The 16,731-nt window shown below is 34.8% G+C and overlaps 1 protein-coding gene, 1 long non-coding RNA gene and 1 pseudogene across 2 annotated transcripts; 1 reads left to right on the plus strand and 2 right to left on the minus strand.

Moving 5' to 3' along the window:
* Window positions 1-5,384: 5,384 nt before the first annotated feature.
* LOC125591754 lies at window positions 5,385-8,053 on the plus strand. The gene is made up of 2 exons (XR_007327867.1): window positions 5,385-7,416; window positions 7,649-8,053. It is a non-coding gene; the product is annotated as an uncharacterized LOC125591754 (long non-coding RNA).
* Window positions 8,054-10,926: 2,873 nt separating this feature from the next.
* LOC106430611 lies at window positions 10,927-13,857 on the minus strand (annotated as a pseudogene).
* Window positions 13,858-14,090: 233 nt separating this feature from the next.
* Window positions 14,091-15,122, minus strand: LOC106430607 (60S ribosomal protein L32-1). The gene is made up of 2 exons (XM_013871396.3): window positions 14,953-15,122; window positions 14,091-14,533 (listed from the first exon to the last, which is right to left on the minus strand). The coding sequence occupies exons 1-2, from the start codon at window positions 15,040-15,042 to the stop codon at window positions 14,222-14,224; spliced, it is 402 nt and encodes a 133-aa protein (XP_013726850.1). The 5' UTR covers window positions 15,043-15,122; the 3' UTR covers window positions 14,091-14,221.
* Between the last annotated feature and the right edge of the window lie 1,609 nt (window positions 15,123-16,731).

The raw sequence follows: 16,731 nt of genomic DNA on the forward strand, positions 1-16,731 counted from the left end.
CTGAAGTTGCTTTGCTTCAGAAGCTGTTGAAGATAATGGGACTTCAACAACAAAGAATGCCTCTTCTTCTTTGCGACAATCTTTCTGCGGTGTGTCTCTCTGCCAATCCAATGTTTCATAAATGCATGAAACATTTTGAAGTTGACTTTCACTATGGGAGGGAGCGGGTTGCAATGAAGCTGATTGAAGTCAAACACATCCCATCATCTCTTCAACTCGCTGGTTCTCAGGCTGTGTTTCAAAGTCTCCGAAGTAAACTCAGTGTCTCACTTCATTCTACGCTGAGTTTGAGGGGGTGTAATGGCAGTATGAGCTCAGAATGTGAAGGAAAGGCCCATGTCGAAGAAACACAAGTTGAGCCCACTCAAGTATCTCCTTCAACGGTCAAAACGTCTTCCTCACAAACGACAAGAAGAACAAGCACACCGAAGGTTGCTCACCGTACGGGTCATCCAATGACAATGATAGGTTTTAGCTATTTGTAACTCAATGACAATGTAATACTTCTTTATTATCAATGAGAAATACAAGTACAGCTTGAGTGTAATATAAAGCAATACTCTCATAGCAAGTAAGCTCTGATCACCAGTCTCATGGCGACTGTGAATTCTAGACTCATAGCGTCTAAGAACAAACAACATCAAGCATACCTCTTACTCTCTCTAGCTTACTTCTTATAACACTCTCGTCACAGACTCATAACAAACTAACCGCAAACCCTCTCTCTCCATCAGAGTCTTTGCTTCTTCTCTTCTTTATTTCGAACTTCCAACGGTCCTTGCCACGTCACTCCTTTCCTTCTCCGCAATTACTTCTTTGCCTTTCTTCCTCCTGAAGTAAGCCTTTTTGAACCTATCAAGAACACGCCAGGACCAAAGGCTATCACTGCTGCTATCCAACTTATCTTTTTTTCTTCTGGCTCAGACAAATCCTCGGATTCTTGTGGTGTAGGATTAAGGACATGAGTTTTTCCACATATATCTTCAAGACAGTAGGGTTTGGGGTTGTCCATGAACGATGAACAATTTTGTCTTTGAAACTGTGTGCTTCGTGGTATTAAACCTCCAAGATTGACAAAAAAAGAGTCTGCCAAGACTTTTGAGGGATCTGACCTGACAACTGATTCTGAGATAGGTCTAATGCCTCGAGATTTGTTAGATTCACCAATGATTAAGGTATATTGTCTGTGAATCCATTACCTGACAAATTGAGAAGACGCAATGTTAGAAATATTCTCATTAGGAAGATAATGTTTCTATACCACTATGTGGTCTTTAGGTAAACTTAATTATATTGAGATTGTTAAATCCTAATGATACTTGGTAACCAATAAAATGGTAATTAAAGGAGTTTAGTTTCCAATGATGATGATTTAGTAATGGACAAGTAACTGATTCTAGAAGGTTTCTCACTTGATGACTCATGAAACATGTGTCATTGTCGGAAAGCATATGAAGTAAGTTCAATGCATCAAAGGAGAACAAGTTCATTGTATAAATGAATGATTCTAGAACACTAAACACTTGTCATTACTCAACCATGATTGATGGATGGTTGAGATTAAAGAAGAAACTTGCCAAGAAAGTCATCAAGACTTGGTGAGAAAGTTTTTGGTCCCTCCCCCCACCTACATATAGTAATCTTTGGACCATCACAAAGACACATCAAGAAAATCTAAAGAGAAACACATAAAGAAAAGTTGTAGACAAGGGGAGAGAAGATCAAACTCCAACTAAAAGATCAAGAGATCATCTTGGGGAGAGAAGGGTTAACTCCAACTTAAAGTTCATGAAATGATCTTCCATGATCATAACCATTCAAGAAGATTTGCGCAGTCATGAATCTAGGTATTCCGAAAAAACCTTCTTATAATTCTATTATGTGATTAGTCTAGATGTTAAAGATCTTAGGGTTCATGTAAAATCATGTTTTACATGTGGTATCAGAGCTAACGGTTATAAACATATAGCTAATCCGGAAAGTGTAATAGATTTACGATTTATAGAATTAAAGTAGATCTATACTTAAGTAATTAATTTAGATCTAAATAATGTTTAAGTTTCGGTTTAAAACTGATGAGAGTTTTCGAAAATCTTGAATCATATATTATATGTATGTATTCTATTTCGATCTTTGAAATGAGAATTAATCAATGCATAAATTTTTCTATACATAAATCGTATAGAAATTAAATTAAGTAATTTATGCATAATTTTTATAAAACAATATTTTCATATAAAGAGAAAAATTAGGATAAAGAATCACCACAGTGACTTTATTCTAAAATGATTTACAAAATGAAAATTATTGTTCAAATAAGTATTTGATATTTTGTGTAATACGTAGTTACCCATAGGTAGACTATATACACAAAATATGATCAAATAACTTATAGAGTGTTTGTATTGTGGGGACAAAAGTATATCTACAGATAACTTAGTCTGAGTAATTCGATACATCACTCATAAATGTTTTCGAATACTATGATTATTGATGAAAATATGGTTGCTACCCACAGGAGAACCATAATTTCTTGGCATAAGTATTCAACAAATATATGTGTTGGTTATGTTTAAAAGCCTAATTTAAACTTATATATCTCAAAACTATAAGTTTTTCGTCAGAAAGATTGTCATATAAAGTCTCGTCTATTCTAGTCCTTAATGGTACTGACTTCTCATAATGAAAAGAGAAAGTTGAGTTCATTTGAGAGTACTATACTTGAATTTGACACTCCGCAATAATGAGTCAAGTTCACTAATAGTAGATAGTACTTAGGACGGAAAGAATTTCCATAAAGCTTGGATGAAATTGAATAGACTGAGAATTACGATCCTAAGATGAAAATAATTATGAATATTAATTTTTTCCATATAACGGCTGGAAAATCTATAAATGTATAGAAGAACGGTTTAAGATTGCAAACAAATCTCTAGTTGGGAAACTTATGGCAAATCTTACAACCATAAAAGAATAATGACATAAGGTCTATGCATGAATTTTGCATTGAAATGACCTATCTTTCGGCTAAATTAAAGAATTTAGGAATGAATGTGGAAGATTAATTTCTTGTCCAGTTTATCCTAAATTTATCTTTTCTTATTATGAACCATTCCAAATTAATTATAAAACCATGTATGTAAGATGGATGTTGAATGAATTGGCTAATAAATGGTTCAGTAGAAGGATAGGCTTGGCCGTAAAGGTATTAGTTGTCTATTATGTTCAAGGAGCTAGACTTAAGTAAGTCATAAAAGATCACCACCCATACTGGATATCAAGTAAACGAGAAGGAAAAAGGCAAAGAAAGAGGACAGATGAAAAGGTCTGACACTTTCCTAAAGATTGCTATAAAGGAAGAAAATAATTCGAAAAGAAAGGTAACCTTTTAAGTTCTTTAAGGATTTTCGAATCTATTCTTATAATGTTTCTTCTAAAACTTGGTGGATGAATAATGGTGTTAACGTACATGTAATTAATTCCGTGCACCATTTATTTATGATCAAAACCGTAATTTCAAGTGTAAACTAAGTACTTATGGAATTAGAGCGAAGTGATAGTTGAAACTATTGGCGCTCCTCATTATGAAAAATGGAATTTGTTTGGATTCATTCCAAACATTTTATGTTCCATCTATTTTTCATAAGTTTTAGCTTCATTAAGAAAACTTGATGATTGGGTTTTAAAATCGACTTCAAGAGATGGTTGTTTTTAATTTATTCTTGAACTCTAATTGAATCGGTTCAAGAATATTAGTTGATGGACAATATTAGGTAACATTGGCTGATCAACATTTGAAAGCACATCTAGTTCTGCACATTAAAGGAAAATTAAAGCATAAAACATGTAACAATGGTAAGTATCTCTTGTGGCGTAAGAGAGTTGAATATATTTCTAATAGAAGAATTTAAAGGTTGGTAAAAGATGAAATTATTCTAAATCTTTATTTTACCAACAATAAATGTGTGTAGATTGCATTAAGGATAAGCAAAATACACTAAGAAATGAGCCACAAGAAATACAAAGCTTCTTGAATTACAAAAAAATTGTAGACCCTTTGACGTTTAATCTTTTGGAGATGAAAAGTAATCAATTACCTTTATTGATGATTATTCACATTATTGTTATGTATATATATTGCATGAAAGTCTCAATTTTGGATACATTACAAGTATTCAAAATTAAAGTAGAAGGACATTAAGATATAAAAGTGAAAATCATAAGGTCATATAAAGGTAATGAATTTATGGCAAGTATGATGAAAAGAGACAATGTCTCGGACATTTTGCCAAATTTCTCCAAAAAAAATTAAGAATTATATCAGTACACAGCCTGGTTCTCCATGGCATAATGGTGTAGCTGAAAGGCATAACCGTATTTTTATGTAAATGATTTGATTTATGCAAATTCACTTATATCATTGTGGATAGATGCATTATGTAATTCAATCTAATTCTTGAATAAGGTTACTAGCAAAGCGGTTCTCTGAGTCTTCTTTTGAATTGCATAAATGTTGCTAACCTAGTATGAAACATCTCAAAGTATGACGATGTCCAATTAAGCAAGAATATATAATCCACATGAAAAGAAATTAGATTTCAGAATGATCAGTTGGTTTCTTTATAGGTGACCTTGAGAAATCTAAAAGATATAAGTTAAAAATTGCTCAAACCATAGTACATGATAAAAGAAACCAATAATGTCAGATTTTATAAGAATGGCAACATTAGTGGGAGTAATAAAGTTTAAGAAATGGTCATTCAAGAAATTAGGGTAAACAACATGTTACCCTAAATTATGAATGGTGGAAATTCTCATGTTGTTGTAAGTTTAACAATGAGTAAACCCATCGAATGACCATATACTCCATGATGAAAAGTTGCCGATAATGATTAAGTACATTATGTTAAAGAGGAAAAGCCTTAATAAGATCTACTTGTATGAGTAGATTTGATGTTTCCAATAGGTACTTTATCAAGTAGAATCTGAAGAATTGAATATTAAAGATTTGGTTTCTTATTGAGAGCCATAGAAATGTTAATTTTGATTAATGAATCGATGCCATGAAGGATGAAGTAAACTCGATGGCTGAAAGTGAAGTTTGGGAAGTCATTCAATTATTTTAAGAATATAGACTATTCGAGTGTAAGTGGATCTGTAAGACCAAACTCGAATATAATAGAAATATTGAACGACATAAAGCCTGACTTGTTGCCAAAGGTTTCAATCAGAAAGAAGGCATCGATTAGACTGAGTCTATAAAAGACTAAGTATTATCATGGCCTTGGTAGCTCAGTACGTTAATGAGTTCCATAATGTATGAAGGAATTGCCTTTCTTAATGGTGACTTAAAAGAAGTCTGTATGCGTCAACCTAAAGACTTCATAATTGAAGCGCAGAGGAAGACATGGTTTACAAACTAAAGAAACCAATTTATGAATTGAAACAAACCTTGAGAAATGGTATTTAAAATTTGATGAAACCATTAGGAAATTCGGTTTCAAAGAGAATATTTGGAGATCCATGTATATACTTCAAGGTCAGTGGGAGTAAGTTCATATTTTTGGTTATGTATGTTTATGTATATTTTATTTCCCATCAATGATCTTGGTCTATTAAATGAGACCGAAAATTATCTCTCTTAAGACTTTGCAATGAAAGATATGGTCGATGCAACTTTTGTGATTGGGATTGAATTTTTCCGTGACATATCACTTGGAAGTTTAAGGTTGTCTCATAATGCATATATTGACAAAGTTCTTGAGAGATATGACATGATAATGTGTTATTCTAGTATTGTTCCTATGCAGAAAGGTGATAAGCTTAATCTTAAGCAATGTCCGCATAATGAAATGGAACTTAAAGAAATGAAAGCTGAAAATAAATTTTGAGATATCTAAAGAAAATAAGGAACCAATTGCTCACAAATTAGAAATCAACACACTCACAGGTGGTTGGATTTTTAAACTCAGATTTTAATGGATATAATAGTTTTAAGCATTACAATTTTAGCAATATGTATCTCATCAAATGAGATACTTTATTATGGAAAGGCTTATAGTTGTAACTGCTTTAACATCCAATAAAGAGGCTGAGTGTGTGGTAAGTTTATGAGTCTTTTATAAAGTTAATTATGATTGCAAAATTATCTTTGAGTTTGAGACCGTAAGTGTTCGACTCTTTATGTGATAGTAAAATATGCAATCATATTTTTTTTAAGACATGATATCTAAAGGATCCAAGTATATGAACATTAAGATTGATATATGTCATTAAAGTAAGATTTCAAAAGAGAAAAATTTGTCATTATGCATATATGCACTAAACTTATGGTCACATACATGTTTACGAAAGCTTTATATCCAAAGATATTAAAGAAAATCTAGAAATTATGGATCTAATGGATAGCTATCAAAGTTGTCTGATTATGTTTAGCATATATTTGACAATATATGAGCTCTTAATGACTTTTGAATCTTTTATATTCTGGTTCCAAAGTGTGTACACATTATCATTGTGGGATTAATGATTACAGAATAAGTCTTTAAACAAGACATAAAAGGGACCCTAATGATAACTCCTACTTATGGTCTAACTTTGATAGTAATCAGTGTAGTAGTGCATGGAAGGAATCGTGTTGCAGATTAATATGTGCCCGCCATGACTCTCATTGATTATTAGATTAGCTAAGACAATTATGATGACCAGATAAAAGCAAGATTTAACAAATAATGCCGGTCTTATGATTCTCGATACTTAAGTTAATAAGTTATACCAACGACCAAGTGGGAGAATGTTAGAAATATTCTCATTAGGAAGAGAATGTTTCTATACCATTATGTGGTCTTTAGGTAAACTTAATTATATTGAGATTGTTAAATCCTAATGATACTTGGTAACCAATAAAATGGTAACTAAAGGAGTTTAGTTTCTAATGATGATGATTAAGTAATGGACAAGTAATTGATTCTAGAAGGTTTCTCACTTGATGACTCATGAAACATGTGTCATTGTAGGAAAGCATATGAAATAAGTTCAATGCATCAAAGGAGAACACATTCATTGTATAAATGAATGATTCTAGAACACTAAACACTTGTCATTACTCAACCATGATGGATGGTTGAGATTAAAGAAAAAACTTGCCAAGAAAGTCATCAAGACTTGGTGAGAAAGTTTTTGGTCCCTCTCCCCACCTATATATAGTAATCTTTGGACCATCACAAAGACACATCAAGAAAATCTAAAGAGAAACACATAAAGAAAGGTTGTAGACAAGGGGAGAGAAGATCTAACTCCAACTAAAAGATCAAGAGATCATCTTGGGGAGAGAAGGGTTAACTCCAACTTAAAGTTCATGAAATAATCTTCCATGATCATAACCGTTCAAGAAGATTTCCGCACTCATGAATCGAGGTATTCCGAAAAAACCTTCTTATAATTCTATTATGTGATTAGTCTAGATGTTAAAGATCTTAGGGTTCATGTAAAATCATGTTTTACACGCAATCCCTTCAACAATTCAATGGATTTCGGTATCTTTCCACAAAATTGGTTTCCTGAATAATCAATAGATCTGAAGTCCGTTCGAATCAGCTCAAATAATGTATCAACTCCTTTATTCACCATTTCCATTGATTTAATGTAGCTATAACCATCTTCCATGTATCCACCAACTTCTTCGGTTAAATTGGTCATTGCACGCCAGTTGGAAAAATAGAAAGGTGGCAAAGCTCCAGTGAAATGATTATGCGATATACAAATGATTTTTAAACTTTGAAACCAATTGACACATGAGGATGATATAACGGCCCGTAGAATTCATTTGACCGGAGAATCATGACTTGTAACGACGGCAAAGAACTCAACCAAGACGGAACTTGTCTATGATTTTGTTGCTTTCAACATTCACGAACTTCAAAGAATTGCAGTTAGTCAATGATTGTGGAAGCTTTCCCTCCAACTGGTTGCCACTGATGTCAACTAACTCCAAGTTGTAGTAGCAGCATTGACAAATAAATTTGGAAAAAGAATTCCACACAGATTTGGTAAATTTTGATATGGATTTTGGGAATAGATTTTGCAGGTTAGAGGAGGAAGATGTATTCCTAAATTTTATAGGTCCATTGAACTTGTTTCCCGTAAAATGAAGGAATCATGAACGAAGATGTAGGAAAAGGTCCAAAAATGAGTTGCCAACTTGCCATCCACATACAAAATTAACCAAGTTGTGAAATCGACTCATGTCAGCCGGAAGCGTGGATTTAAATAGATTATTGCTAATGTCAGTGGTTAGATTTAGTAGTACAAGAGAGGATTCACCCGTGAATTGATTATCTGTAATATCTAAAATGGACAGTTTCTTAATGTTGGTATTAATTTCCACTGAACTTGTTAATACCAAGGCTTAGGTATCTTAGTTGGGTTTAGTGTGTGATTGAAGCTGGAATTTCTCCTACTAAATGGTTTCCTCAAAGCTTAAGATTTGTGAGATGAGAAAGGTTTCCTGTTGTTACAGGAATTTCTCCAGCGTATAAGAGTTAGGCTACGGAGATGCTGAAGTTTGAAAAGACCACTATTTGGTTTCAAAGAGTTGTAGAGAGGGGATGAAACTAAGGTAAAGTGAAATATCCTCGCGAGATTTAACATCCCACGTGATACCTTCCCAAAAACAGCCGTCACTACTCTTGTTCCATGAACTTAAAAATGGATTTGAGTTGGATCCATTTATCGGAAACTCGCGAAGAGCATCCCTCTGGTCATGACGGCAATAGTGGAGCACATGAGAAGCAGCGAGTAGTGTGTAGAACCAGTAAAACCAAGAAAAAGAAATACAACGTAACATTTCTAGAAAAGCAATGAGATTGCTTTGATATCATCATTAATTCATTATCCCTTTTTCTTTCTTTTGTGTTTTGTGTGGAAGTTTTGTATGATTATGGCTTTTTAAAAAGGAAAACAAAAATAAAACTTAACTTGTCTTGACTTTGGCAAGTCGTCTCATATTTTGGCCTAGTCTTCCAATCCTCTCTAACATAAATGATTTGTGCCACTTGTAAATTTCCACATATACCAAATCCGTGATTGATTGACTCAAGTCGTCGGGTCAGATTCAGTTTTAGACTTTTAGTTGATCGACTCTTACCAGAAATATTACAAATTTTCATTTTTCTAGTCAATAATTGGAAACCAATGACTTACAGCTGGATGGTCAAGTTGATCAATCAATAAGCTAGAACAAGATTTGTCGAATTGGTAACTATTCAGAAACATACAGTTTCGCTTCTTTCCGTTGTATGAAACTATGAAATATTCAATCCACATTACTTCACAGGAACAAGCAGCTGCCGCCTGCCTCATATTCAGTCTCATATTATTTTTCATTATTCTTGGCCACCTTCTCCTTTCTCTGACCGCCACAAGCGGCTGCCTCATGGCCTGTGAGTGAGTGTCAAATCACTTTTTGTTATCGACGACACAAAAATCCAGAGACTCTCACAGCTTGTAAGCAATGTATAAACTGCAATTGGTGTCTCCGTATTCAGGGCACAACAGAGCAAGAAACTACGCGGGGAGAGTAGGAATTCAACTTCTCGACCTTCCACCAGAAATCCAAGAGAAAGAGTACTTCAAGAAGCAAATCCAAAAGAATAATTACTCTGTGTTACAGCCCACCAAAAATGAAAAAGAAAACGTTGATTATAACATGTTTAATGGACAAAAAATAGTGCTAAAGATGAGATCATAATCTAACGAACCTATACTACTAACAGGAAGATTTCAGCTTATTACTTCACTAATGTGAAAATGGCTTATTGTCGATGCAGGCGAGGCGAGCTTGAAAATTTGTGGTTGCCTCTCTCACTTTATCTATTCATTCTATTTGCTCGAAAGGCTCTCTCGTGTACTATTTATTTTGTTTCCAACTAAGTATTGTTTGATATTTTTCAGACTTTGTCTAAGTATTCGCTTTCTCCAACTCTTTGTTTGTATGCACACGAGTTTTTGTCCACAGTCATGTATTTGTTCATTCGATCTGTTTTGGCTTGAATTGGCTATTGAGAAAACATCTCTTTGTTAGTATGCACACGACTTTTTGTCCACAGAGTCATGTATTTTTGTCCACCCTGCAACTACAATGGCCCTTGAAGAGGCTATTCTCTAAATGCATTTACATCAAAACAGTTCTAAATAAAGCTTTCTCGTTCTTATTTTCTAAAAATTGATTTTGATTCGACCGAGAAAATTCAAAATTTCAGGTGGTACGGTGGAGGATAGGACTGGAGTCAGGTTTTATATGATAATCCAACATGTAACTAATTACTTGTTCGGTTAGATCGAGAGGCCGAGCTTGTTCTCGCTTGCAGCAAATGCTATAAGACGAGTTTGAGCTGATAATAGGCAGTAAGTGGGACTTTCCTTATTACATTGCGGGCAAGCTATAGGGATGGATATTTGAATAATCCTTCTTTTAATAGTCATCAAAGACAATCAAAAGAGAGATGGATGTTTGAATTTATGATCCCATAATGTATTTCCCAGCTAACGTTAATATGCATATGAGAATTCAGTGATAATATTAATATATTAAAAGTCAAAAGATTCTTTTGCTTTTTATTTAAAGAAACAAGCAAAACAACCCCTTCATTATTCCTACTTTTATATTTTTATAATATCCAAACCAAGTAACCAACTTCGATAAGAGTGACGTGTGTGAAAAGCAAAAGTGTTGACTTGGAAAAACAGTTTAGAGCAAGAAAAGTTTCCGTTGGCTTTTTGACTTGGAAAGTTTTGATAAAGAAGACTTAAAATGACGCGAGTTAATGGTTTCTAAGAAATGAAAATCAAAATAATACGTTCTCTCACACGTTTTGATTTTAAGTAGATAGAAGTTTCTGAATGCATTTTCAATTTATTAAGAGCAAATACCACCAAAGACGTTTACTACAAAATCATAAAACATAAAGTACATCTGGAGAATACACATAAATATATGCTTCACAAACACTTAAAAGAGAGATGATGTCCAACATGCATTTCTGGTGACTATTTTGGGCTTGTTTTGGAGGGAAATTTTACGTGAACCAACTTGTGTATGTATGGAGTGAAGATATGTCCAATCACCAATCCGCAGAACACGCCAGGTACATAGGCTATCACCGCAGATATCCAACTAATCACATGTTCTTTTGGCTCAGAAAGATCTTCACGTTCTTGTGGTGTGGGATTAGGGACATGAGTATTTCCACATATATCTTCAAGACCGTAGAGTCTGGGGTTATCCATGAATGCTGAACAATTTTGACTTTGAAACTGTATGCTTCGTGGTATTGGACCTTGGAGATTGTTTCGGGAGAAGTTCATAATCGACAAAAAAGAGAGGCTGCCAAGACTTTGAGGGATCTGACCTGACAGCTTATTTCGAGAAAGGTCTAATGCCTCGAGGTTTGTCAGATTTGCCAGCGATTGAGGTATATTGTTTGTGAATCCGTTACTTGACAAGTTGAGAAGACGCAATCCCTTCAACAATCCAACAGATTCAGGTATCTTTCCAGAAAAGTTATTTCCTGAAAAGTCGATACCTCCGAAGTCTGTCCGGATCAGCTCAAATAACATATCGACTCCTTTATTAACCATTTCCATCGAGTTAGTGCTATAACCATCTCCCATGTTATTCACCTGCTCGTTTGGTTAAATTGGTGATTTCCCGCCAGTTGGAGAAATAGAAAGGCGGCAAAGTTCCATTGAAGTGGTTATGTGATAAATCGATGATTTTTAAACTTTGAAACCCAATGGACATACGGCCCGTATAGTTCGTTTTCTCGGAGGATTAGGACATTTAATGACGGTAGAGAACCCAACCAAGATGGAAACGTGTCTTTGATTCTGTTGCTTTTCACATTCAAAAACTCCAAGGAAATGCAGTTGATCAATGATGGTGGGAATTTTCCTTCCAACTGGTTGCCGCTGATGTCAACTGACACCAAGTGTGTACCATTGACAAATATATCTGGAGGAAGAATTCCACTGAGATTGTTGCTTTGCAAATTTAGCGTTGTGAGATCAACAATAGCATCCCTCAAACATTGAGGGATGGAACCGCCGAAGCTATTGTTGGACAAATCTAAGAGGAGCAATGGTCTGAACTTGCAAATCCAACTAGGTAATGGTCCTCGTAAACAATTTGAATTAAGATCCATTGACTGGATTTGCGTCAAATCAGACAGATCAAATGACTTTCCAAAACTGCTGAAAGAGCATCAAGTCCAACATGTCTCCTAACGAACCTGGTATTTCACCTTCCAACTTATTGTAGGAAAGGTCAAGATACATAAGGTTGGCTAACTTGGGGACTGACCCAGTGAAATTGTTGTCATGAAGATCTAAATTTTTAAGATTGGAAAAGCTTGATATGGATTTAGGGATATGACCGTTAAATTTGTTTTGTTGGAGGAACAGAATATGAAGCTTAGAAAAGGAAGATGTATTCCAAAATTCTATTGGTCCCTTGAACTGGTTTTTCCTTAAACTAACAATTCCTAACAAAGGATTCATGAACAATGATGTAGGAAAAGATCCGAAAAATAAGTTTCCTCCCACATCAAAGTTTTCCAAGTTGTGGAAATGACTCATGTCAGGCGGAAGAGTGGATTTAAATAGATTGTCGCTAATGGCTAGGTCGGACAAACTGGTGGTTAAATTTAGAAGTACAAGAGGGAACTCACCAGTGAAATGATTATTTGAGATGACTAAATGAGAGAGTTTTGTAAAGTTGGCAAATGAAAAAGGAATGTTTCCACTAAACTGGTTATCAGCAAGGCTTAGGTCTCTTAGTTGGTTTAGGTTTCCGAATGAAACTGGAATTTCACCTACTAAATAATTTTTGGGAAGGTGAAGTTTTGCGAGATGAGAAAGGTTTCCTAATGAGGAAGGATTGCAATCTCTAAGAGTTAGGTAACGAAGATGCTGGAGTTTGGAAAGACCACTATCTGGTTTCAGAGAGTTGTTGAGAGGGATGAAATCAAGGAAGAGTGAAACCACCTCGCCAGATTTAGCATCACACTTGACACCCTCCCAAGAACAGCAATCACTACTCTTGTTCCATGAACTTAAAGACAGAATTGAGTTGGATTTGTTTACCGAAAACTCGTGTTTGAATTCAAGAAGAGCATCCCTCTGGTCATGACGGCAATAGTGAAGCATAGGAGAAGCAAGAGTGTGCAGACCTAGGAAAACCAAGAAGAACAAATACAAGGTAACAATACAAGAAAAACAATGATAGTGGTCTGGGATCTTCATTACCCTTTTTTTTTTTTTCCTTCTCTTTTTGTGTTTGTGTGTATGATTATAGCTTATGCAGCTCTTTATAAAAAGGAAAACAAAAACTCAGTATGTCTTGATTTTGGCAAGTCTTGCGTCAAGTCGTCGGAGTAGGTGCATATTGCCAAGTCTTTAAATTAATTATTTGGGCCACCCGTGAGAATAGAAAACTTGTATCAAAATTGTGCACATAAACTCTTTCTAATTGACTCAAGTCGTCGGATTTAGTTGACTGATTGACACTCTTCACCAGCAATATTTCAAAATTTCCACATACTTTTGCTTTATTCCTGTCAATAACTGCAGACCAATGACTAAGGGGGTATGTATAGCTTCATATGTTGATGGCCAAGTTGATCAATCACTAAGCTAGAAGGTCAGAATTTGTAACCAGTTTTGTTCAACTGATAATTATTCAAAATGCTTTTAAATCAAGCTTTATTTCTTCTTTGCCATTTCTCGTTCTTTTCTACAAACATTAGTAGTTAGAGTCAAACATGAGAAGAAGGCATATGATCATCATGAGAGAACGATAGAGCGGATGAATGTTTTCTTGTTGATAGCTGAAAGTACTCTCTGTGCAATGCAAATGCTCCAGTTTAATAAAACAATCTATCTGCTTAAACACAAATGCACTATGCTACATTCTCCACAAACCAGCTAAATAAATCATTTCATGAGACATTTCTCTCACAGGCATTTCGTCACGTCACGAAGGTTGAAGCTTTTTGAGTTTTGTGGAATCAATCAGACACAATTGAAATCATCAGTTAGCCTTCGAGAAATACTGAATATGAAATACTTCAAGAACGGTCTTAAAACCAAAACTCATGTTTGTTGAGTGCAAACACAAAACACAGTAACAAATAACGAAATGCAACAAACCAGCGCCTTGTTTTCTTCACTCGTCTTCTTGGCTACGGAGCCTAGCAAGCCTGTTGGTAACAACAATGTCTAGCTGAGAAGCTCTCTCGACAATGGCTTTCCTCTTCTTGGTGGAGACGTTGTGAGCAATCTCTGCGCAGTAAGTCCTGTTGTGCATCATCAACAACTCGAGATCACTCGTGTTGTGAACAACGAACTTCTTGAATCCATTGGGGAGATAGTGACGGGTCTTCTTGTCAGATCCGTAACCAACATTGGGCATCAACGTGACACCTTTGAACTTTCTTCTGACCCGAGAATCAATACCCTTTGGCCTCCTCCAGCTTTCCTGAAAAGAAAAAGAAGACAAGGAATCACAATGAGATAGAGAGAATCAATAACTAGAGTCAAGCTCGAGCACTTATGGTCCTAACGGTGTGGACAATACTACTTGAAATAGTCAGTCATAAAGATGCAAGCTTTAAGACTCCACGACAAACTTATTGACATATACAACATTTCTGAAGCTTTAAGGATCCAAGAAAACACAATGAAAGAGACAGAACCACAATTATAGTCAAAATCGAACACTTCTGGTCCTAATGGCGTTTACAAAAGTATTTAAGATGCAAACTTTAAGTCCCAACGACACGTTTTATCATCATATCTTACATTTTTGAAGCTTAAGGATTCAAGAAAACACAGAGATTAATCTTCTAAAACCCTACAAGAACAAGAAATGAGACAGGATGAGAATAAGGGTTTTACCTTGACAGTGATTCTACGGTCGCTCTGGGGTCTGATGAACTTGGCGGACCTCTTCTTCACGACCTTCTTGGTAAGCAACGGGACCGCCATTTTTTGCTGCTTCCTAAGATCTCTCGATGCGACTAAACAGCTGCCCAAGCCCTAAATTAGCTTTTTAAAGGGGCTATTAGGGTTTTTGATTACAGAACAATATGGGCTTTATTTGTGGCCCAAATAAATACTTCTCCGGCCTTAAAAACTATTAATATTTTCAAGAATTGTGTTTATGCGTCACTTTTTTTGCTATTTCAAAAAATATTTCGATTTTGGAACATAAACTATTTTTTATGCGTAGATAATGTTTTCCAATAATTTAATATATTCACTTTATTATTATAGCATAATAATATCCGGTGTATATTTGCATAATAAAAGTATAAATTACCTCCGATTACTAGAGCACTATAAAAAAACATGTTCGTAACGACGAAAGATTACGAGTAAAATATTTTTTCTTAAAATTACGGTCTCTTATGAAGACAGTACGAGGAAAAGTGATTTCATCGTAACGTTGTTGTAAAATTGCAAGGAAGGACTTTCGTCGTAATGTTGTTGTACCATTACGACAAAAGTACGTGGAAAGAGAAGATTAGTCGTAAAATCCTTATAAATTTACGAGTATTTTACAAGGAATCATGTTACCGTTATTTACTTGAAAACATGTATTCAGTGCGCTTTAACCTAACTAAATTCGTTGTAAAATGTTGTAAATCATATGTAAGAGAGATGTAAAAACCTAGTAAAATATTTCCTTTTAAAATCGTTGTTATACCTTCACCTACCAAACTCGAAAATTTTCCTATATATATGTCATTTGTCAATGCTAACAACACACAAATGATATCAAAAAAAATATAAGAAAAAAAATCTTGGAAAAAAATGTTTTAAAAAAATCTCAGAAAAATGACCGATGGCGGTAATATTTACGAGTTATGGAGTTGGATAAAGATTCTGCCGGTAGTGACAGATGCATTTCTGAGCAGGTTAGAAACATTCATGTACCAGGCGGACTCTACACCGATCACGCAGGAAAGCGTTAAGATGTTCTGCGCTTGTCGGAAATACAAGAATTTAAAATTTGCACGTAATGAAACTGTATGGAAGCACTTAGTAAACATATGATTTACACCACAATACTATATTTGGTATCAACATGGAGAAGGTTACGGTGTAAATGAATCTAGTAGTAGTAATAATAATTTTGAGGATGCTGGTAATAATGAAGAACCAAATTATTTGCATAATCAATATAGTTACCATCAAGAGGAGCATATGGTAGATCATGATAGGGTTCACGACATGATTACTGATACATTTTTAGAAACAAGTACAACAATGGCTGATGAAACTGGAAATGTAGAAGAACCTAATTTGGATGCAAAAAGGTTTTATGAAATGTTAGATGCTGCAAATCAACCAATCTACACTGGTTGTAGAGAAGATCTCTCTAAATTGTCTCTAGCAGCTAGGATAATGAATATTAAAACGGATCATAATTTTTACCCGAGAATTGCAAGGATGCATGGGCGGACTTATTTAAAGAGTATTTGCCAGAAGACAACGTGTCAGATGAATCTTATTATGAGGTTTAGAGATTCGTTTATAGTCTTGGGTTGCCTTTGGAGATGATAGATGTTTTCATCGACAACTGCATGATCTACTGGAAGGACGATGAGAAGCTAGAAGAGTGTCTATTCTGCAAGAAACCACGATTCAAAGCGCAAGGACGTGGGAGGAATG

This window comes from Brassica napus, chromosome C8 (genome assembly GCF_020379485.1).
Source record: "Brassica napus cultivar Da-Ae chromosome C8, Da-Ae, whole genome shotgun sequence".
Lineage (NCBI taxonomy): Eukaryota > Viridiplantae > Streptophyta > Magnoliopsida > Brassicales > Brassicaceae > Brassica > Brassica napus.

Coding starts and splice junctions, on each gene's coding strand:
- LOC106430607 (XM_013871396.3), bottom strand. CDS start 15,042: ATGGCGGTCCCGTTGCTTACCAAGAAGGTCGTGAAGAAGAGGTCCGCC. Junction 14,534..14,952: donor ACCGTAGAATCACTGTCAAG/GTAAAACCCTTA, acceptor TTTTCTTTTCAG/GAAAGCTGGAGGAGGCCAAA.